This window comes from Mustela lutreola, chromosome 11 (assembly GCF_030435805.1).
Source record: "Mustela lutreola isolate mMusLut2 chromosome 11, mMusLut2.pri, whole genome shotgun sequence".
Classification (NCBI taxonomy): domain Eukaryota; kingdom Metazoa; phylum Chordata; class Mammalia; order Carnivora; family Mustelidae; genus Mustela; species Mustela lutreola.
Genome location: NC_081300.1, coordinates 102,675,949 through 102,698,737, shown reverse-complemented (window position 1 = coordinate 102,698,737; position 22,789 = coordinate 102,675,949). Strand labels below are relative to the sequence as shown.

General features: G+C 44.3%; 1 protein-coding gene across 8 annotated transcripts in view; it reads right to left on the bottom strand.

Moving 5' to 3' along the window:
- Positions 1-327: 327 nt before the first annotated feature.
- The window catches only part of ZNF268 (zinc finger protein 268), a 41,495-nt gene continuing 19,033 nt past the window's right edge, over positions 328-22,789 (bottom strand). For 2 of the 8 annotated variants that reach the window (XM_059140389.1, XM_059140390.1), the window contains exons 3-5: positions 21,048-21,174; positions 20,419-20,511; positions 9,685-15,307 (exon numbers count right to left, since the gene is read on the bottom strand). In XM_059140389.1, the coding sequence (XP_058996372.1) occupies positions 12,870-15,307; positions 20,419-20,511; positions 21,048-21,174 (2,658 nt within the window). In that variant the 3' untranslated portion in view covers positions 9,685-12,869. The other 6 variants (XM_059140393.1, XM_059140394.1, XM_059140396.1 and 3 more) reach the window with 6 other exon arrangements.

Below are 22,789 nucleotides of genomic sequence, written 5' to 3'. Positions count from 1 at the left end.
CAGATGACCCCTCCCGTGCTGAGATCCGCACCCCTCCCTGCCCCGGCGGGAGGAGGGCACCTTTCAAATCCAAAAGCCACCCCAAGGAGACAGGGTCTGAACAGTGGCCCCCCGCAGGGGGAGCGGGGGCCTGCGGTGCAGATTCACCTACCCGCCCCCCAGAGCGGCCACCTAGGACCGACAGCTCGGGCTGACATCACCCATCCTGACCGCGTTCAACCCAGAGATCTGAGCTAGGACGGCCCCGGGCGGGTCCCAGGTTCTCCCAGACCCGCTAAAAGATGGATGGAAATCACTAGACGGCCCACCTCCGGGCTTGGGCGCCGTCTAGCCTCTGCCCAGGTGGTCGTTCTGTCACACAAGTCAGCTTGTGTGAGGGACCAGGACGACTTCGAGTTGGTTTTCACAGACGGTCAAGCTCTTCTGGAAGGGTTCTCTGACGCCGCAGCTCATGTGCATGACCTGATGCAGAAGACATGGGCGGAAAGATCGACACTTCAGCGTCGGTGCCAGTGCAGATCTGGAACAAGCCAAGCCTCTGGTGAAAGACGCTTCCGGGAGAGGACGGGCTCCCGGTAGGTTGTTGGTCATCATGCTTCGGAAGGACGCTGACCTGCCGTGACCGGGATACATTGTACAAAGAAAATGGCGTGTAACAAGAGTTTGAGTGATTTGAACCTATTTGAAAAGTACAGATGTAAAATGATATGCGCCACATTGTTAAACCCTGGTTGCTTCATTGCTTTTCTTGGGCATTTTAATTTTGTTTTTTTTGCCTACCCATGTCTTTACTACTTTTTATAAAAATAGGATTCCGGTTTTTTGTTTGTTTGTTTGTTTGTTTTAAAGATTTTATTTATTTATTTGACAGAGAGAGATCACAAGCAGGCAGAGAGAGAGAGGAGGAAGCAGGCTCCCCGGTGAGCAGAGAGCCGGATGTGGGGCTGGATCCCAGGACCCTGAGATCACGACCTGAGCCGAAGGCAGAGGCTTAACCCACGGAGCCACCCAGGTGCCCCAAAAAGCGGATTCTGTTTTTAAGTTTCTTTTCAAGGAGTGGAAAGAGAAAGAATGGGGTTGTAGGGAGCAGCCCTTGAACGACCAAGTACAGATGACACTTGACCAACACAGGTTAGAACTGCATGGGGTCCTAGCACTGGGTGGCTCCGTCCCTTCAGCGTCTGCCGTCGCTCAGGTCATGAGCAGGCAGCTGAGGCGACAGCCGCTTCTCCGTTTCCCTCCACCTGACGCTTCTCCTGCTTCTGATCCCTCTCATTCTGTCAAATGAATAAATAAAAATCTTAAAAAAAAAAAAAAAAAGAAGAAGAAGAACTGCAGGCGTTCCTTTATACCTGAACTTTTAAAAATAACATTTTCTTTTCTCTAGCTTAATTTATTGTAAGAATACAATATAAAGGGGCACCTGGATGGCTCTGCGGGTTAAGCTTCTGCTTTCAGCTCAGGTCATGATCTCAGGGTCCTGGGATCGAGCCCCGCATTGGGCTCCCTGCTCAGCGGTGAACCTGCTTCCTCCTCTCTCTCTGCCTGCCTCTCTGCTTACTTGTGATCTCTCTCTCTCTGTGTGTGAAATAAATAAATAAAATCTTTTTATAAATAAAATAAAAATAAGAATAGAATATAAAATACATGGAACATATATGTTATCAGTGAGTCAACAGTAGCCTATCAGTTAAGACTTGGGGGAGTCAAAAGTTCTGTGTGGATTCTGAACTCACGGGGTTGGCATCCCTGACTCCTGCATGCCCGAGAGTCAGCTGCACAGTGAAGCTGCCGCAGCCCTAATTTGGGTGAACAGGGAAACGAGCCTTACTGCAGCACGCCCTCCCCTTTACGGTGAAATCTTCCTGTCAGTGCAGTCTTGGCTCTTGCTCTAGGACACACTAGATGCTCCATCAAAACATTCCTGATTGCTCTCCAGTGAACTGAAAAGCTCGATGGAATCAGAAGAACCCACGGTGATGAATGTAATTCCCTGGAAGGAAGAGGGGTTCAGGATGAAACTGGGGTTCTTAGGAGGCTGATCTAGTTTGCCTCCCAGGCTTCTGTGGATCAGGGATTTTAAAAATGTATGCAACTAGCGGGGGGGAATATAAGAACCATCAGAAACTTTTCCCCCTCAAAGTTTATTTATTTTTAGTAACCTCTATATCCAATGTGGGAATCAAAACCATGACCCCAAGATCAAAAGTCACATGTTCCTCCAACTGAGCTGGTGAGGCGCCACCACCAGGTTTTTCTAAAAAGTAAATGTAATATGAATGAATCTACCTTACCAGATTTTGAATGTGTTACAAACAGTGTACAAATTAGACTTCGATGTGGTGTTCAATGACTCATTAGTTGCATTCTACGCTTCAGTGTCCTCATCTGTAAAATGTGGATGTCAACCTCACAGGACTGCTCTGAAGAGTAAATGTGACAATAAATTCGAGAACGTTTTGTCAGTGCTCTTTAAAAAAAAAAAAAATAGTACTTTTGGAGTTATCAGTGAACTGTGTCAGTCACAGGACTAGCAGGAGCCAGTCGCCCGCGGAACACTCCGGGAAAGAGACCACTGACCGAGAGTCCGGGTGGGGGGCACCTGATGGTCTGGGTGAAGTTCTGTGAAGGACTAAGGGAACATAAACAAGAGGTTGAGCGTGGTTCAGCCACCACTGCCCTCCTGAAAACAGGCAGGGAACGGGAAAACAGGACCTTCAATTTAAAGCACCTTCCCAGGGGACATTGGAAATGGCTCCTGGTTTTGCTGTGACAGAAACAGTTCAGACTAAGCCCTGCTAAAGGGGTGAAGCCTTTTCTTTCAAAAACTCAGTATGTCCGATGAGTTGCATCTCCAGCTGGGCATCTTCCAATGGGTCAAAGTGCTGCAGTGTCCTCTTCTGGGTCATGGTCCAGCAGCCCCCCAGTGAAACCGTGGCATGCCTCCATGCTTGTGTTCTCTAGCTTCCTGCCTCCCCATGTCAGGGCAATAACTCAGCAGATGGAGAGCCCACACTCTGTGCAGTCTAGATCCTTCTAGTCTAGTTCTAGTCTAGAACCTACTATTAAGGTTCAGGCTGTGTTACAGAGCACTTTATCTTCCAAATAAGGCCAGGACCAGGGTGAGGCAAGTGAAGCATAAACAAATTCCATAATCAAGATAAACAATAATTTAATACAATATTTTAAAAATATATTAACACTAGAGAATACACAATGAACAAATAACAAAATTGTTGAAAAAGACGAGATGGGTATTACTGAGTTTTCCTGTGCCTCAGGCTGAGGTGGCTGGGCAGTCATGCTGTGCTCAGTGAGGCCCCTTCACCTGCTACAAACCTTCCTGGCCTCTAGGGGTAGGTCAGGGGGAGCAGGGGTCAGGGACTGGGAGTGCCAGTACTAGTTACATTCCTAATGAGTCTGTCAGGTGGGCATTTTATTGTGGTGTAGACTTCTGTGGTTTCATTGTATCACGAATTGTCTATCCATTCAGCTGTTGGAAATTTTAACTGTTTGCTCGTCATATATTATCAGTAAAAATGTCATGACTATTTTTTAACATATAATGTATTATTTGTTTGGGGGTAAGGTCTGTCACAATTCATGGGACTCACCATAGCACATACCTTTGCCAGTGTCCATCACCCAACCACCACATCCCTCTCACCCCGCTCCACTCCACCAACCCTCAGTTTGTTTCCTGAGATTAAGAGTCTCTTACAATTTATCTTCCTCTCTGGTTTCATCTTGTTTCATTTTTCCCTCCCTTCCCCTATGATACTCTGTGTTGTTTCTCTAATTCCTCATATCAGTGAGATCATATAATTGTCTTTCTCTGATTGAATTATTTTGCTTAACATGATACCTGACGGTTCAATGCACATCATTGCAAATGGCAAGATTTTTTTGATGGCTGCATAATATTCCATTGTGTGTTTATCTACAACATCTTCTTTATCCATTCATCTGTTGGTGGACATCTGTGCTCTTTCCATAGTTTGGCTATTGTGGACATTGCTGCTATAAATATTGGGGTGCACATGTCCCTTTGGATCATTGCATTTTTATATTTGGGGTATATACTCAGTAGTGCAATCACTAGGTCATAGGGTAGCTCTATTTTCAACTTTCTGAGGAACCGCCATACTGTTTCCCAGAGTGACTACACCAGCTTGCATTCCCACCAACAGTGTAGGAGGTTCCCCTTTCTCCACAACCTGGCCAGCATCTGTCATTTCCTGACTTGTTAATTTTAGTTATTCTGACTGATGTGAGGTGGTATATCACTGTGGTTTTGATTTGTATTTCCCTGATGCCAAGTGATGTTGAGCACTTTTTCATGTTTCTGTTGGCCATCTGGATGTCTTCTTTACAGAAACGTGTGTTCATGTCTTCTGCCCGTTTCTTGATGGGACTATTTGTTCTTTGGGTGTTGAGCTTGATAAATTCTTTCTAGATTTTGGATACTAGCCCTTCATCCGATACATCATTTGCAAATATCTTCTCCCATTCTGTCGGTTGTCTTTTGGTTTTGTTGACTGTTTCCTTTGTTGTGCAAAAGCTATTGATCTTGATGAAGTCCCAATAGTTCATTTTTTGCCCTTGCTTCCCATGTCTTTGGCAATGTTTCTAGGAAGAAGTTTCTGCGGCTCAGGTTGAAGAGGTTGCTGCCTGTGTTCTCCTCAAGGATTTGGATGGATTCCTGTTTCACATTTAGGTCTTCCATCCATTTTGAGTCTACTTTTGTATACATGGTGTAAGGAAATGGTTCAGGAAATGGTCCAGGAAATATTTCATTCTTCTGCATGTGGCTGTCCAATTTTCTCAACCCCATTTGTTGAAGAGACAGTCTTTTTCCCAGGAAATGTTTCGTTCTTCTGCATGTGGTTGTCCAATTTTCCCAACACCATTTGTTGAAGAGACTGTCTTTTTCCCATTGGATGTTCTTTCCTGCTTTGTCGAAGAGTAGTTGACCATAGATTTGAGGGTCCATTTCTGGGCTCTCTATTCTGTTCTATTTATTTATGTATTCTTTTTTGCCAGTACCATGCTGTCTTGATGATGACAGCTTTGTAATAGAGCTTGAAGTCCAGAATTGTGATGCCACCAGCTTTGGGTTAGGGTTAGGTTTAGGGTTAGGTTGTAATTTGCTCCAATATACCTTTTGCTCCCCTCTCTCTCTCTTCTTGTGGGATCCCAATTGTTCTCATATTATTTCATCTTGAGGTATCACTTACCTCTCAAACTTTCCCCTCGTGGTCCAGTAGTTGTCTCTCTTTTTCTCAGCTTCTTTACAGTCCATCATTTGGTCTTCTGTATCACTAATTCTCTCTCCTGCCTGACTTATTCCAGCAGTGAGAGCCTCCATTTTTTATTGCACCTCATTATTAGCCTTTTTTATTTCAACTTGGTTGGATTTTCCTTTTTTATTTCAACATGGTTGGATTTTAGTTCTCTTATTTCTCCAGAAAGGGATTCTCTAGTATTTTCTATGCTTTTTTCCAAGCCCAGCTAGTATCTTTAGAATTGTCATTCTGAACTCTAGTTCCAACATCTTACTAATGTCCATATTGATGAGGCCCCCGGCAGTTGGTACTGCTTCTTCTTTCTCTTTTTTTTTTTTTTTAAGATTTTTTCTTTATTTATCTGACAGAGATCACAAGTAGGCAGAGAGGCAGGCAGAGAGAGAGGAGGAAGCAGGTTCCCCACTGAGCAGAGAGCCCGATGTGGGGCTCGATCCCAGGATCCTGGGATCATGACCTGAGCCGAAGGCAGAGGCTTAACCCACTGAGCCACCCAGGTGCCCCTTCTTTCTCTTGACGTGGGCTTTTCCATTATGTCATTTTGTCCAGAGGAGAACAGATGAATAAGAGAACAAAATCCTAAAAGCGTAGCAATGACCCCAGAAAAATATACACTAAACAAATCAGAAGAGACCCAAAACCAGGGGGAAAAGAGAGTATGATCATGTTGGTGAATAGAACAGAGCCACACATTAGATTTTGGGTGTATTTTGGTCTGTTAGAAGAAACTGCCTCCCAAAATTAAAAAAAAAAAAAAAAGAAAACTTTTATATATACACAAATAAGAGCAAATATGATGAAAGGATGGAATATGACTGTAAAGAGTAAAATTTTAAAACTTTTTAAAAGAATTGCTAAGTTGGTTGAAAAAATAAAAAAAAATAGAGAATGTGATCAAGCAAGAGACTAGAACAAAGCTGTACAGTAGATTTAGGGTATATTTTGGTCTGTTGGAAGAAATTGTATCCCAAAATTTCAAAGAAAGACATATATATACAAAAAAAAGTTAAGTATAATTGATAGAATATGACTGTTAAAATTAAAATTAGAAAAGATATTTTTAAAGGAATCGATAAGATGTTGATTGAAAAAGAAAAGAAAAAATACCAAAGAAGTAGAAAAAAATAAAGAAAATTTTAAAAATTTAAGTTTGAAAAACTAAATCATGGGTAATCATGGGAAAGAAGCCATAAATTCTGTGTTGCTTTCCCCTAGCTCTGGAGTTCCGCAGTTCTCGTTGATGGGTGAACTGGTCTCGGCCGGATGTTCCTGCTGATCTTCTGGGGGAGGGGCCTGTGGCCGCGATCGCCAGTGTCTCTGCCTGACGCGGGACTGCACCGCCCTTGCCAGGGGCCCGGCTGAGTCATCTGCTCGCGTTCGCGCTGGAGCTTTTGTTCCCTGCGCGCTTTCCGTACCGCTTTGGAGGACCGGAACGAAGATGGCGGCGCCCAGTCTCCCGCCCCGAGCTGAGGGCTCAGGGCCCCGCTCCTCAGTCCCTCCCGGCTCCCTGGTCTCCAGCCACGCTCCGAGCTCACCCGGGCTGTGACCCAGCGTTTCTGTCTCTGGCGCCCGGCCCGTGTGGGGTCTCCAGCCCAGCGGATTCCTGCAGCTGCTCCTGCACTGCTCCTCCTGGAAGCCCGGAGCTGTGACGGAGTCTCCCACGACCTGCCGTTTGTGGGGTCCCTGCCCGAGCAGCCGTGGCCCGACTGTGCCTCGGATCACGGTTTAAGGTAAGCCCAAGCTGAGGATGACTCCTCGGCTCCATCCCTGGAGCCGGCTTCCCCGCTGGTACCCGGCAGGCCAGACCCCCCCAGTCTTTGGGTGACCCCGTGAGACCTGAGACCACACTGTCCCCGCGAGGGCTCCACACTCCGCTGAGCCACCGGCGCAGCGTCCCTCAGCGCAGCGGACTTCTCGAAGTGCTGATTCTGTGCGGCGCGGCCGTCGCTTGCTGGAGCGCGCTGAGGGGCCCCCGCCCCCGCCCCCGCCCCGCGGTCTGTCTGTCCGCACGTTGCCTCGGACTCCCTGCTCCGCACGTCCTACCTTCCAGAGAGTGGCCGCGCTTCTGTTCACGGGATTGCTGCTCTTCCTCTCTTCGATCCCCCATGCAGTCAGGAAGGTCCGAGAACTACCTGGCTGAATTCCCGGGACCAGGTGGACTTGAGACCTGCTCCTCGGCCGTCTTGCCCCCCCCCCCGCCATGAATATTCCTGTGACATCTTAGAGTGAACTCATGCCCTCCCCTCTCCTGGGTGTACAGCTAGGGACGAAAAGCGGACTTAGAGTCATGTCTGGTTTTCAAGGCTGACCGCTACCTCCTACTCCGTTGGAGCCGGACAGCTTTGTGGGTCGCTGAGGTCTCTGCATTCCAATGCCGATCATTTCCAGATTCCCAGAGATGTTTCAGTGCGACTTCTAGTCTCTGGCTCCTCTGGCCACAGGACCCCAGCCCTCTGAGAAGGCCTGCAGTGCTGTGGTCTCTCAGGTCTCCTGACCCTTCTGCCATCCTTTCTAATAGAAGGATCTGAGTGTTTGTGATGGTTCTCTTATGGGGGGGCAGGGAAGGGATAGTGTGGTCTCAGTTCTCTATCCTTCCATCAGCCGAAGTCCAGAGAGCTTCTAAGGGATTTCCCTCAACTGTTGCCCTGTCCACCTTCCTGCCTTCAGTGTCCACCTTAAAGGAGGACCTTGACATGATTTTTTTTAAAGCTTTCTCTACCAAAGGTTCCATGAAGACCCATGGCAAAGAGTTGGCTGCACACTCCTTCAGAGTGGGGGCTTTGGGGTTCTTTTTTATTTTTTCTCTTTTTTTAAGTATTTTATTTATTTGACAGCAAGGGGACTGGAGAGAGCACAAGCACGGGGAACAGCAGGCAGAGAGAAAAGAACCCCCAATTACCAAGGATCCCGATGCGGGGCTCAATCCCAGGACCCTGGGATCACAATCCCAAGCCAAAGGCAGATGCCTAGCCATCTGAGCCACCCAGGTGTTCCCAAGGGGCTTCAGGATTCTAATGTGTCACCCCAGTCCACAGACAACCATCTGCTCGTCTCACCCCCGGATGCCATGCTGGCCCTCTTCTCTTCCTGCATTTCACTGAGAATGAGAGCCGCAACTCTCCTTTTCTTACATAAAGTGTTCCCTACTCTCTACTGCTATGTTCATTTGGGCTTGGGTTCTCTTTTCTAGGAGGCTGTAGATTATCCAGGTTAACCAGAAGCTGAACAACACAACTGATTCCTTAAAACTGGGTACATGTCTAGTACAAGTCCTACTCTATTTGCAATTCTAAATATTTGCCTGAAACTTACTTTAGCTTTCCTATAGGCAACATCTCCAAACAGTGGAACTTTTTTTTCTGCCCTCATCTCCAATTCCTTACTTTCTTTTCACACATTGGCTAGAATGTTCACACACTGTTCAAAAACTCATGAGTACTGTGTCATTTTCTTAATATATAATATAAAGTGTGTACACACACACACACATACCATTAAGTACAACATTTGTGAGTTTGGGGAACATACTCCTTGCAAAGGTAAAGGACTTAATCTCCATTCCTAATTTAATATTTAAAAATAACCTATGGGTACTAAATTCCATCAAATGTGTTACCTACACACATTGAGATAATCATATGGCCATCTTTTAAAATCTGGAAGTGTGTATAATTTTATGGAAACATTTTCTATTATTAAATCCCCAAACATCATAATGTATTTTTATAGGGTCACATTCTACTGCATATAACAGAACCAACTCTCTTCCTACCCAACAAAAGAAAAGGAGGATTAAACAAGACAGCTCATTTCCCCTTACACAGCAGATACTTCAGTGCTGGTGGTGTGCGGCTGGTATACTAGAGAGCCCTGCAGCAGACGCCTTCTGTCTTCCTGAGGCACCAGGCTCTACAGTGGCTGCTCAAGTTCCAAGCACCACGTGTGCTGTGTATTGAAGTGAGGAATGATTACAGGACACTGAGAGGCTTTCCTCAGCTCTCTTCTTGACAACCTTCCCATTAGACACTGTCAGGAATCTCTAACTCAGTACTCAGAATTTAGCAGTAAGATCATACTTTGCTACAAAGACAGTGGAGAAATGTGGCTTTTAGGCTGGGTGCACTGGCATTATGAAAAGTACAGTGATGGGGCAGCTGGGTGGCTCAGTGGGTTAAGCCTCTGCCTTCAGCTCAGGTCACGATCTCGGGGTCCTGGGATTGAGTCCCGTGTCGGGCTCTCTGCTCAGCGGGGAGCCTGCTTCTCCCTCACCCTCTGCCTCCTTGTGATCTCTGTCTGTCAGATAAATAAATAAAATCTTGGGGGAAAAAAGGTCTGCTACACTTACTATTGTCATTACTTTAAAAAAAAGAAAACCACCACGTTATTCACTTGTTTTGCTCTAATAACATTTAGTTTATTTTCTGTGATGTCCACAAATATGAATTGCAACATTTATCCTCCACATGTCAATTTTTGGGAAAACCTGTAAAACGCTAGTTAATGTTCCATGACTTTTCCTGAGAATTATCAACTATTGCTAGAAGTCTCTGGAATTTCTTTCTGTTCTGCAACTGGGGCAGGCTTAGAAAGACTAAGTCGATTTTCAAGCCAGGGATTCAAATCTTTACTTTTCCTTTTTGTTCACTAGTTACGGGTCTATTCATTTTGTTAAATTTCAAACTTTTTCTTTACTTTATCCAAGGCGGGGCTCAAACCCACAACCCTGAGATCAAGAGTTGCACAAAAGACTGAGGCAGCCAGGTGTCCTAAATTTTCTTTTTCACTTCAGATTAAGACCTTAATGTTAGCATTAGCCTTTCCCACAATATTTCATTCCTGTCTTCAACATTATGTCACCATTTCTGGCATCTACTGGATAACATGTTGCATGTGGATTTGCCTCACACAATCAGAAACCTTTAAAATCTAACTGACACGGGGTAGTAGTGCACTGAATGTAGACTTCCTCTTAGGTATTTACTCTTTATTATGTATGAATCTTCCTCAGAACATGTATGACAAAACACATATTCGTGTTTTCCGGATTTGGGGGATATACTTTACAAATACTGGCACTCCTTCTTTATACAACTTTCTCTTCCCTTCTGTGAACCATCCTTCTACAGCCCACATATCTTTAGACCGGATCTTGTATAATGAACTGAATATAATAAGGACCAGACATTCAGAAATCACTAAATATCTCCTCCGAAGAAGCAACAGTTTCTTTGGGTAAACGGTGGGTTTCCCTCCTGAAGCACAGAGTAGAAAGTGGAGGGTGTTTTCAGATATACTTGCGGTTTGGAACCGTCCTACTCCTCCAAAACAGTCCTAAATGCTATGGCCTCAACTGTTTTCAGGTAAATGCTCTTTCATGTACACAAACTGGTGAAGAAAACGGACTTTGTAAGAAGGCAAGTGGCAGAATGACTTTTTACTACCCTGACTCTGCAGCTATACAAACTGGCATTAATTACCTTGGAGATACCATGCAGGGCCATTCCAGACCACCACAATGAAGCAAATGAAGCAATAAACCGAGTCAAATGATTTTTTTTTGTTGTTACTCAATGCATATGTTATGTTTACACTACACTGTAGTACTATAGTGTATTGGGACTGCAAAAGCATTATGTATTCTAAAAAAAAAAAAAAGCAACATACACACCTTATTTAGGAATATTGCTAAAACATGGTGAGCTTTCAGCAAATCACAAGCAGTAATGAGAGATCAACATAAGAAGTAATGAAAAGTGAGGAATATTGCCAGAATTACTACCATGTGACACAGGCATGAAGTAACGAATGCTGTTGGAAAACTAACCCACTGGCCCAATGCAGGGTTGCCACAAGCCTTCACTTTGGGGGTTAAAAGCATTCCCTGCGAAGCACAGCCAATGGGGCGTGGCTGCACGCATCTCCATAGCATCACGTACACGTCTGCCTGAGACACAAACCGGGGACTCAAATAAAAAGACTGGTGCACTCGAGTTGTAAAGTGACAATAACTAAAGCTACCATGGGTAGTCCGTATAGAAGGAACTGATTAATAGTTGCAGGAAAATGTTATCAGAAAACAAAAGTTCAGTTTTCTTCCTGGTACTTAAGGAGTCCATCAGAAATCTGGAATGAACATCTTAGCCTACCTTAACGATCATGCCGACGCCTTCGCAGGACACCACAAGTGATGAGCCCCCCATGACCTCCTACACTCAGAGATTATCTTAAAGAAAATCATGATGTTCTAACTGCTGGGGGCAGAACACGTTCCAGCTACACAAGCACCTGATTTGGCACTATACGCACATATGTAACTAAAGAAGTCATTGCCAGGCCCACTTACAAAGGCTACAAAGTAGTAGGAAAGGTTTGCAGTATTGAAATTGATTTTTAATAAATCACATCATTCTAGTAGCAAGTTGTATTTGTTAAAAACAATGTTGCTATGCAAAGTACAAGTCCCCGGACAATGGCATGTATCTACCTAACTTACCTCTCATCTGTGACATTCATAGGTAAAATGCCAAACTACACAAAACTCACACAGTACCAAGGAAGATAAGATCTAAATATCCCTGTAGGTCTGTCAATGTATTTCTGGTTCTTGTGACTGCATTTATTTACTTGGAAAAATATATATATTCCATTTTGGACATGCCTATCATTTATACTTGAGGTTTTCTCCAACCTTTTCCTAACAATTTGGAACATTTAGAACACAATTTCCCTCACAATAATTTGTAAAGGAAATTGTTTCTAACTTAATCAAAATAACAGTAAGGGGAACCTTTCTATTGAGACTTTTGTTACCACTACATATTATTAATTTTTTAATGAAAGTTTGTCTTTCCTATATCAAGAACTTCCCTAATTGATAGTATAGTTTCTCCAAAGTATGAGCTTCTGATACATAAAGTATGTGTGATTTTGATAATTCTGCCATTCGCTGGTTTCCATTTTTCTCATTAAAATACTGTTTTAAAAAATCCTCCTGTTTAATACAAATTTCAAAGCAATGTGTTCCATATTTACTTGTTTTACAAAACTTCCTCTTTGCAAATTTATCACAGTAAAAAATTTATCACAGTAAAAAAATAACTTTCCAGTATTCACTTCATTGTTATGGTTCCTCACCTATACTTAAAAAGCGTATGACTTGGGGCACCTGGGTGGCTCAATGGGTTAAAGCCTCTGCCTTTGGCTCAGGTCATGATCTTGGGGTCCTGGGATCGAGCCCTACATCAGGTTCTCTGCTCGGCCGGGAGCCTGCTCCCCCCTCTCTCTCTGCCTACTTGTGATCTGTGTCAAATAAATAAATAAGATCTTTAAAAAAAAAAAAAAAAAGGTATAACTTGCTGCTGAAAACTTCCACGGGGTTCACCTTCTTAACATTCCTGTGTGCATTTACTGGGGGTCGGGGTGGGGAGGGTATGTGTAAAAAGCAGCTTTCTGTGGGCATCCCTGTCCATGCTGTGCATTCACAGGTTTCTACTCAGTATTAGTTTCCTGGTGTACAATGAGATGATCTCACAGAGTTTCTCTTCTATATGAATTTGCTGCTATTTCCTATGAGTTGACTTGTGGAAGAAAATTTCTTACATTTAACTCATCAACACGTTTTTCATCTGCATGAGTTCTCTGATGCATAATGAGCTGTGACTTCCAACAAAAGGCTTTTCCACATTCAGTGCATTTACAGGGTTTCTCTCCCGTGTGAGTCCTCTGATGCGCACTGAGGATAGACTTCTGAGAGAAGGTTTTCCCACATTCGTCGCATCCATAGGGCTTCTCCCCTGAATGAGTTCTCTGATGTACAATGAGCTGAGATTTCCTAATGAAAGCCTTCTCACATTCACTGCACTCATAGGGCTTCTCTCTTGTGTGCATTCTCTGATGTACAATGAGCCGTAACTTTCCACTGAAGGACTTCTCACACTGGCTACATTTATAAGGGCTTTCCCCTGCGTGCGTTCGCTCATGGACAATGAGCAGTGACTTCCAAATGAAGGCCTTCCCACATCTGTTACATTCATACGGTTTCTCTCCTGAATGAGTTCGCATGTGTATGATGAGATAGGATTTGCTACTAAAGGCTTTCCCACAGTCACTGCATCCGTAAGGTTTTTCCCCTGCATGAGTTCGCTGATGAGAAATGAGCTGATCTTTCCTGTTGAAGGCTTTTCCACACTCGCTGCATTCATAGGGATTTTCCCCCGTGTGGATTCTCTGATGCACAATGAGCTGTGAATTGAAACTGAAGGATTTCCCGCATTCACTGCACTCATGTGGTTTCTCGCCTGTGTGAGTTCTCATATGGATAATGAGGTATGACTTGCTCCTGAAGGCTTTGCCACACTCACTGCATCCATAGGGTTTCACTCCAGTGTGACTTCTCTGATGCACAATGAGCTGCGACTTCAAGCTGAAGGCTTTCCCACACTGATTACATCCATATGGTTTTACCCCAGTGTGTGCTCCCTGATGTACAATGAGCTGCGACTTGAAAGTGAAGGCTTTTCCACATTCACTACAACCATATGGTTTCTCCCCTGTATGGGTTCTCTGGTGTACAATAAGGTTTGACTTTGTATTAAAGGCTTTGCTACAGTCGCTGCATTCAAAGGGTTTCTCCCCAGTGTGGGTTCTCTGATGTATAATGAGCTGTGACTTCAAACCGAAAGTCTTCCCACAGTCACTGCATTCATAGGGCTTCTCCCCAGCATGGGTTCTCTGGTGTGAAATGAGCTGGTATTTCCGACTGAAGGCTTTCCCACATTCATGGCACTCATATGGACTCTCTCCTGTGTGGATTCTCTGATGTATAACAAGTTGTGAATTGAAACTAAAGGCTTTCCCACAGTCACTGCACTCATGGAGTTTCTCGCCAGTGTGAGTTCTCATATGGATAATGAGGTACGACTTGCTCCTGAAGGCTTTGCCACATTCACTGCATACATAAGGTTTCATTCCTGTGTGACTTCTCTGATGCACAATGAGCTGCGACTTCAAGCTGAAGGCTTTCCCACACTGGACGCACCCATAGGGCTTTACTCCTGTGTGAAGCCCCTGATGTACAATGAGCTGTGACTTGAAAGTGAAGGCTTTTCCACATTCACTACAACCATAGGGCTTCTCCCCTGTATGGGTCCTCTGATGTACCATAAGGTTTGACTTTGTATTAAAAGCTTTCTGACATTCGCTACATTCAAAGGGTTTCTCTCCTGTATGAATTCTCTGATGTATAATGAGCTGTGACTTCAAACCAAAAGTTTTCCCACATTCACTACAACCATAGGGTTTCTGTCCTGAATGAGTTCTCTGGTGTGAAACGAGCTGGTCTTTCCTACTGAATACTTTCCCACACTCGCAGCACTCATAGGGACTCTCTCCTGTGTGGATTCTCTGATGTATAACAAGTTGTGAATTGAAACTGAAGGCTTTCCCACAGTCACTGCACTCATGGAGTTTCTCACCTGTGTGAGTTCTCTGGTGGACAGTGAGGTAGGACTTGCTGCTGAAGGTCTTCCCACATCCCTCACATTTGTAGGGTTTCTCTTCTACATGAGTTCGCTGATGCACTGCAAGGTAGGACTTACTGCTGAAGGTCTTCCCACAAAAACTGCATTCAAAAGGTTTTCCTCCTGCGTACGTTGGTTGGCACAGGAGTTGTGACTTCTTGTTGACAATTTTTCCAGATTCATTACTTTCACTGTATTTTATTCCAATAACAGTTTGCTCATGTTTAGAAGGGTGGAATGATTCCCTATATGCATGAAACTCATTAGGATCGTTCCTTCCAGCATGATTACTACTGAAGTCTGTATTATATTTAAAACTCATTCCACGTGTGACGTATTTATGAAGGTTTTGTCCTGAAGAAACATAATTTGTACTAAGAAGGCACAGCTTTCCAAATGTAGTACATTCGTAGCCTTTTGCCATACTTTCCAGCTTGCTTTGATTTTCCTGATGCCATTCCATACGATCAATTTCCCCGACTTTTTCTAGCAATGAAAACAGTTGTCTGTTAAAAATAACATGAACCTGGTAGAGCATAAAATTACCTTAAAAATGCCATGTCAAGAGAGTATACTTTTAGTTTCATATATCGGCTCTGAATATAAGTAAAATCTCAAGTGTACATGTGCCAAAACTCCTGGCCAGGGAGAACAAATAAAACGAAGAATGAAGATAGGCACAGAAAACTGACAATGACTCGGGATGGTTTTAAGTTTTAAAATGTCGGTAAAGAAGGTAACGTAGGAAAAAAAAAAAAAAGGTAACGTAGGCACAGGTGAAAATAAGAAAGATATAAACCAGTTGGAAGGCATCTCAGCATTATACTCTTTCAACAAATAATTATTGAATCCCTATTATGTGCCAAACACTGTGCTGAACTCAGAAGAAACTCAGAAAACACTGCAAACCAGTTTACAGTCCTCTTGGGAATGAAGTTCTACTGCATACCCAAATACATGAAAATAAATGCACAAGAAAAAAATCAGTGTGATGTTTCAGAACACTGAGGACAAGCAGCAGGGAATAAAGTTCCCAGAGAAACCAAAAAAATTGTTTTGTGTAAAGGATCAAAGTGAGAACAGCATCTGTCTTTAATCTAATGACATCAGCATCATTAGGGGACAAAACACAGAGCATTCAGGAGTAAAGCATAACCTCTCCAGAGACACAGGTCTCCAATTTTATGTTACATGCACTCTTTCACAGGAAGCTACTCAAAGAGGTACGCCAACAAAACAAACCAAGAAAAAAGATGATACAGAATAAATATGGAAAATAAAATCTAAAAGGAGACTCTGGGATAAAACACTGTAGTACAGCCTGGGTATGAGGTCAACTTGGGTCGCTGAAGCACATCAAGGAACAGCGAAGCAACCTCATCAGGAAGAGACAGAATCATTAATGCGGTTGAACATAGCACAGGGGTTCATGACAAATACACGAATGGTAAGAAGAGAGAAAACTCAGCAGGAAAATAGAACAACTCAAAAGAAAAAAATGATGTGTGAACAAAAATTAGCCATTGCATGTCTGCGTAATTCACCTGTGAATGTGAATGACATAGTCATAAAGATGTAAAAACTGAAGACTGATCTAACAGGAGTCCCCATTCTGGAAGAGCAGCCACAGCGAATGCCACATAGCAGGCACCGGCTCACAGTGCACGGACACCCTGGTTGGGCAAGCTGCGCAAGGACTCCCTGCTGTGGCAGTGGCCTGGTAAGCCCTTGGTTCTGCTCTCTGAGCACAGTTCTGTTTTCCGTTGTGTTCTGCGGCTACACTCAAGATGGTTGTTTGGGGCGGGGAGGCGCCTGGGTGGCTCAGTGGGTTAAAGCCTCTGCCTCCGGCTCGGGTCATAATCTCAGGGTCCTGGGATCGAGGCCCGCATCGGGCCTCTGCTCAGTGGGGAGCCTGCTTCCCCCTCCCCTCTCTCTCTGTCTGCCTCTCTGCCTACTTGTGATCTCTGTCTGTCAAATAAATAAATAAATAAATAAATAAATAAATAAATAAAATCTTAAAAAAAAAAAAAGATGGTTTTTGGGAGAATACTATTCTGTTGGTACAAGTGGAGTTCCCAGGGATTACTTTTGAACCACAGCCAGTAATCATTTTCATCTTCAATCATGGTCAATATTTAAGCATAGAAAATTCTGTCTTCCATTCATTGGCTTTGGTATCATTTCCTCATTTCTGGAATTCTCTGAAATTTCCCTTAAGATACCAACCATAATATCATTATCTGCCATTATTGTTGCAAAGAGAATGCTCAACAGAAAACGTGTTAAGGTTTCCTAGGAAATCAAGATGTCAGAGCTGTGGCTAACCAGGGGAAGTAGGAGGGTTATGGTTCCAGCCACAAAAGGGTTACAGGGTAGAGTGTTAGGACAGATTTAGTGTCCATGCGCTCTCAAAGTCTACAGGGATTAGACTATTAGCCAAACACATGAGCAAATCTGATTCCCAGGCAAATATTTATTGCTCTCTGGCTATTTTCTTCTTGATGGAAACATTTCTGAGTTTAGAACCACAGAACAGCCAGTAACACTCCCTCTCAAATTATCGTGATAGTCCAAAGTTCCCATTAAAGTCCAAAGTCTAATGTTCATTTCTCAGGGCGTCTAGGAGAAGGTAACTCCCCCACTTGGCAACTGGTGCTTGACAATTTGGAGACTGTTTACAAAACGAAGAGGGATCAGATTTGAGAGGCAGGAAAACCTGGAATGAGATATTAAGGTCCTCTGATCTGCCATCTCCAAGCCCGACTTGCTGCTATGTTCTGTTCATGCTCTTTCCTATTTGTTGCTTTGGTCAGCATATTACTTGAGGACGTCTAGATCGGGTCTACCCATTCTCTCCTGGTCATCCTCCACATACTTGACATTGTGCCTGAGGACCGAGTCCTGGGTCTTGCTGCTGCTCTACTGTCTCATTCTGGCTTCGGGGTTTTGTCATCAGCAGCATTCTGCTCGCTCCGCGCCCCCACCCCGGTGTTCTAGTCCCCCAGGAAAAAGCCCCTTCATCCCCTTTGGCTCTTTTTTATGGTATCCGCTTCCATATTTCAAAATAACCAGCTTATTCTACTGCACACTGATTCCCCAGTGAGGATTATTCAGAGTAACACTGAGGCGAGCTCATTCTCCTTCACCCCCTCTTCTTCCACACTCCCAGGACACACGCACTGTCTCTTCTTACACCCCAGTCACTCTACTCAAAGTTATTTCATTGGGGTTAGCTCAGTCTTCAGTTTTTTCCAGTGTTTTCTACGCTACACGCGTCTCTCCCACTCTGGACCTGTCTGGCTGGTTGCACATAAATAACTTATCTTTAACTGCACATTACCAGATGTTACCTGTGAACGAGGATCCAAGACTTCCACTAATAGAGCACAAAAGGGACACAGGAATGGTGGAATCTGTTGGAAGACATACGGACTAGAAGAAGAGTCTGACTGGAAGCCGCCTGGCCAAAGAGGCGGATGAAGGCCGCCAGCGCCACCTGCAACGATCCTTCCTCCCTTGTCCTGACTGGCAGAAACCGGACTTTTCCTCCAAACCCATCCTTAAGGCCATGTGCTTCACTTGGGGAAACAGAGACCCTTCTCCAATGCTACCTCCACCCCTACCCCAGAAGACGAAGCACCACTTATCTGAGCCGACAGTGCCGGGCCCATTTCCCTTGCCAGAGTCTTCTGCAGACAGGGACCTAGGATAAAAACCTAGCCCACCAAGCACAAGTTTGCTGAGACTTCCTGGAATAGGCTTTACCACCTGATTAGAAAGAGCGAGCCACGTGGGAAAAGCAGTTCTTGTTCTCCTGGCCACTGGTGTACCTGCAGGTGTTGCCTGGAATGGTAACAGCCATCAGTGACCACGAGGGAGTGAACCTAAGAAAATGCTGGGGAACTCAGAATGGCAGGGCAGAGAAGGACCTTTGGTGATTTACCAAATCACTTAGTCAACCCTACAGCTGCCCCACTTCAGGACTTATTTGTGATGTGTTGTAATAAATAACTTCTGTTTCATAGACTGATTTAGGATTAATCAGAAATGAAGCTGAAGCAATCCTAACGATACAAAGACTAACTGGATCCATTATGCCTGTGACAGAGCAACCACATCAGGGAAACCTATCCTTTTTTTTTTTTTTTTTTTTTTTTTTTTTTTTTTTTTTTTTTTTAAAGATTTTATTTATTTATTTGACAGAGAGAAATCACAAGTAGATGGAGAGGCAGGCAGAGAGAGAGAGAGGGAAGCAGGCTCCCTGCTAAGCAGAGAGCCCGATGCGGGACTCGATCCCAGGACCCTGAGATCATGACCTGAGCCGAAGGCAGCGGCTTAACCCACTGAGCCACCCAGGCGCCCCCAGGGAAACCTATCCTACAGCAATATCAAGATGAACAAAAGGAGGAAGATGTGTACATTTGGTTAATAAATAGAATGATCAAGAAATGGGATATTGGCCTTGTTCTGGGTGGGAACTGGGACCATGGGGGCCTTAAAAGACTTCTTCTTAGGAAACCAAAATATTAAGAGATTTCAACAACCCTAGTGAAGAAAATTGTGTATAAAGGAGAGCTATGCTGATTCTCCAGTGCCAAGAGAAAGAGCTAGAGGCAGAGCAGAAAGAATAAAGAATGAGAAAGGGGAAAAGAAAGCTCGATGTAGCTACTGAGCAACGCGACAAACAATTCCAGCTTCTGGAAATGAGACCAAGGAGCGGCACACGCAGGGAAGACGCCGGGTACCAAAGGCCGGATGAAACAGTGACAGGCTGCCAATTACCAAAAGAGAAAAAGAGCTCAAATCTTCAGAATGGATGTCTTCCGAGGTTACAATATATGGAAAAGTAGTGACTATGAAAAGTGCCTTTGGACTCAAAGGGGAGAACAAGAGAAGCCAGGAAAGCATGGAAAGAACACGCACTTGGTCATGCAGTGTGAGTGGGCTCCATGGGTGTCTCATGAGGGAGGCAGAGGGCTCGAGAGAGGGTAACTAATATCCAGGGGGCAGGGGTGCACTTGGAAGGGACAGTAATGACTTCTAGTAGATCTGAAGGACAGGGAAGGACACTGGGACTATGGTTGTTGATTGATTTTAAGTGTAAAAGATTTTTTTTTTTTTTTAAGATTTTATTTATTTATTTGACAGAGAGAGATCACAAGCAGGCAGAGAGGCAGGTAGAGAGAGAGAGAGAAGGAAGCAGGCTCTCCGCTGAGCAGAGAACCTGATGCAGGGCTCGATCCCAGGACCCTGAGATCATGACCTGAGCTGAAGGCAGCGGCTTAACCCACTGAGCCACCCAGGTGCCCCTAAGTGTAAAAGATTCTAAAAATATAATTTAAAAGAAAGAAAGTAGAAGGAAGAGAGAAAGTCACAACAGGAGAGACACAGAGAAAAAGCCTGTTCAACTGCATAACAAAATGAGTCTACTCTCCTGGGAAAGTACACAGGAAACGGAGAATGCCACAGAGAAAGAGATGAACTATGAAAGAATGGTTATGAACAAGACAAAAAGTACAAACATAAGGCGAATGTCACGTCAGAATTCACATCAATTCTGGAAAGGAAGAAAAGATCTAAATATCCTCATCGCTCACCTGGATGGCCTGGACGTGGGATCTGGGCTGGCATCATCCACGGTTCTTCTTGTTCCAACTTGAAGATGATGTCCGGTTTGCTGTCTTGATACCCTATGAATGGAAAATCACAAAAAACCTGGACCAAAACTACCTCAAACCCTATTCACGAAGGGAGAAGAGTCACTCAGTTCATGAAGGGGGTAGAGTTTTGAGGCAGCATGATAAAGCCACCCTTCTGTCCCATGGCAAAGCGAAGACCATTGTCAACTAGCACATTCTGATGCCAAAAGGAGACTAAGAAAATCTGGCCTTTAAATATAAATCCCAGGGGCGCCTGGGTGGCTCAGTGGGTTAGGCCACTGCCTTCGGCTCAGGTCATGATCTCAGGGTCCTGGGATCGAGTCCCGCATCGGGCTCTCTGCTCAGCAGGGAGCCTGCTTCTCTCTCTCTCTGCCTGCCTCTCCATCTACTTGTGATTTCTCTCTGTCAAATAAATAAATAAAATCTTTAAAAAAAAAAAATAAATAAAAAAAAAATAAATATAAATCCCAAATTACTAAGAACATTGCAAAAGCCACCCAGCTTTCAGCAACCAAGAAGGGGAAGCCTGGAGATTAGACACAGTCCTTTGGGGAGGGAGTTCCTACCCAGGGACACCAGGTTGCTGTAGTTCTCCAGCATCACACTCCGGTACAGGTGCTTCTGGGAGGGGTCCAGCAGCCGCCACTCTTCCCAGGTAAAGTCCACAAACACATCCACGAATGACAATGGTCCCTGAAAGAGCATATTCCTATTCAATATCCAATTCTTTCCTGAGTTTCTGGGAAACAACAAGCTGCCTAGGATGTCCATTGTTTATATTCTACTTTGTGAAGAAAGTAAAAATCTATTGTAAACATTCCATTAATGTATATTCAACCAGTCAGCCTTTCACTGAACATGTGAGAAGAGCAGGAGCCAGATAGTCAGCGAGGTCCAGGTGACAGAACTTGAATGAAGGGACATCTAGGTGGCTCAGTCATTTAAGTGTCCATCTCTTGATTTCACTCAGGTCATGATCTCGGGGTTCTGGCATCAAGTCTCGTGTCGGGCTTCACGCTCAGTGGGGAGTCTGCTTGAGGATTCTCTCTCCCCATCTCTGCCCCTCCCCGTTTGTGTGCTCTGTCTCTCTCGTATATAAAATAAATCCTTAAAAAAAAACTTGAATGAAACACAATCCTGTCCACAAGAAGTGTTCACCACTGCATAGAAAAGCGAACTTAAACATCTGTGAATGCAACTGGGACTCAAAGAAGCTAACACAAAAGAACGCACAGAGTATAACAAGGGCACAGAGACGGAAGCAGCGATGCTACTCATTATAGAGACATCTTCGAATGTTTATCCTAGGAACCATCTACACACAATAACCAACTGTCCCAGGTTACCCAGGACTAAAGGATTTCCCTAGACATGGACCTTCGGTGCTAAAGGCAGGCCAGCTAGAGGCCAACAGGGATGGTTGGTCACCCTCCTTCTGCAACACGGCCTGAGCTGCAGCTGCCCAGTATTCAAAAAGTGCAGGTGACACAAAAAAGGATGAAAGACACTCCTGCCCGAGAGAAGCGTTCAGCACTTTAGAAGAAAGAAAAGTTTAAAACATACAAACACAACAGGGGATTAGAGAAGCTAAGATGAACAACAGAGAGAGTAAGGCAGGAGCACAAAGGAGGCAGCCAGCAAGGCCACGGGACGTGTCAGGCTGAATCTGTGAAAGGGTACTGCGGGAGCAGCCACTGTGACAGAAGACGTGCCAAACCTTCAGTGGCAAGAAAGCGCAAAAGCTCTAAGTAGCAGCCAATCTGTGGGGCAAATGATCTGAATAAGAAGATAAACAGATGGCAAATGAGCATATCAAAGACACTCAACATCATCCATCATTAGAGAATTGCACATGAATCACACACCATTACACACTTATTAGAATGGCCGACATTGTAAAAATAGTAATACCACCACCAAATTTCAAGACATGAACATAATCATCCAAGAAGCTCAAAAGAATCCAACAAAGATGAACTCAAAGGAATCCATGCCATGACCTCTCAAATTTTCTACAAAAACATAGAGAAGATCTTGAAAGCATCAAAGAAACAATTTGTCACACGCAAGGGATCCTCAGTAAGTTTATAATCAGATTTCTCATCAGAATCTTTCGGTGCCTGAAGGCAATGGACCCATATATTCAAAGAGCTAAAAGAAACAAAATTGTCAACCAAAAATCCTGTGCCTGTCAAAACTGTCCTTCAGAAGTGGCGGGGGGCGGGGGAGGATTAAGACATTCCCAAAAAAACAAATGGGAGTTTATTACCTCTAGACTTGCCTGAAAGAAATGTTCAAGGGAGTCTCA